The sequence below is a fragment of the Eimeria mitis genome, genomic scaffold, assembly GCF_000499745.2.
Source record: "Eimeria mitis Houghton genomic scaffold, Emh_scaff614, whole genome shotgun sequence".
NCBI lineage: Eukaryota > Apicomplexa > Conoidasida > Eucoccidiorida > Eimeriidae > Eimeria > Eimeria mitis.
The window spans coordinates 322-1,412 of NW_013574346.1; the positions used below are offsets into that span (position 1 = coordinate 322).

The 1,091-nt window shown below is 52.2% G+C and overlaps 1 protein-coding gene across 1 annotated transcript in view; it reads left to right on the top strand.

Moving 5' to 3' along the window:
- Positions 1-369: 369 nt before the first annotated feature.
- Positions 370-1,091, top strand: part of EMH_0017780 (uncharacterized protein) — a gene marked incomplete at both ends in the record, with an annotated part of 1,776 nt that continues 1,054 nt past the window's right edge. The window contains one exon of the mRNA XM_013500998.1: positions 370-589. Within this exon, the coding sequence (XP_013356452.1) occupies positions 370-589 (220 nt within the window). The remainder of the gene's footprint in view (positions 590-1,091) is intronic.

Genomic DNA, 1,091 nt, shown 5'->3' on the forward strand with positions numbered 1-1,091 from the left:
AAACAGGGATATAAATATAAGACAATTCATTTAAATTTATTTTTATTAATTTGTTTTATTCTCTCTCTAGGGTACTAACAAAGAAGAGTATCATACCCAGGGGGCCCCCCTCTGCAGTCTTCTGCTGCTTTTCTGCTGCCTGTTGTTATTTGAATAAAAAAAAATAAAATAAATAAATTATTTAATTTAATAAAAAGAAAAATAAAGAAAGGGTAGGGGCCTCTTGGCGTAAGTGCCTGGGGGCCCCTTGTTGGTATATACTCCAGCTAAACCCTAAACCCTAAACCCTAAACCCTAAACCCTAAACCCTAAACCCTAAACCCTAAACCCTTGAGTAGAGTATGAGAAGAAGAGCCATTGAAATGCAACATGCCGGTCCATCTGCAACCAAGGAGAGAAACTCAGCAGCAGCAGGAGCAGCAGCAGCAGCAGCAGCAAGAACAACAGCAGCAGGAGCAGCAACAACAGCAGGAGCAGCAGCAACAGCAACAGCAACAGCAGCAGCAGCAGCAGCAGCAGCACGATGCCTCCGCTGCCTTTGATTTTCTCCCCAACTCTTCGGAGGGGCCCCCGGGGGCCCCCCATCTAGGTAGACAATATGGGGGCCCCCTGGGGGCCCCCAGTACCCTGGGGGCCCCCAGTAGTACCCTGAGGGCCCCCAGTATCGAGGGTCCCCCCCGTAGTATCCAGGGGGCCCCCAGTAGCATCCAGGGGGCCCCCAGTAGTACCCAGGGGGCCCCCAGTACCCAGGGCCCCCCCACCAGTACCTGGGGGGCCCCCAGTAGTATCCAGGGGGCCCCCAGTACCCAGGGCCCCCCCACCAGTACCTGGGGGGCCGCCAGTAGTATCCAGGGGGCCCCCAGTAGTACCCAGGGAGCCCCCAGCAGAGTATGTGTGAACCCTTTGGTGTTTTATGGGGGCGTAATAGAAGAAGAAGAGAAAGAAGAATATAAAGATTTTGCTGCAGCAGAGCTAGCAGCAATGGGAGCAACAGCTGTTTCTGCTGCTGAGTTTGAACGCGTAAACCCTAAACCCTAAACCCTAAACCCTAAACCCTAAACCCTAAAAGCTTTCATAGCACAGCGGTGGCT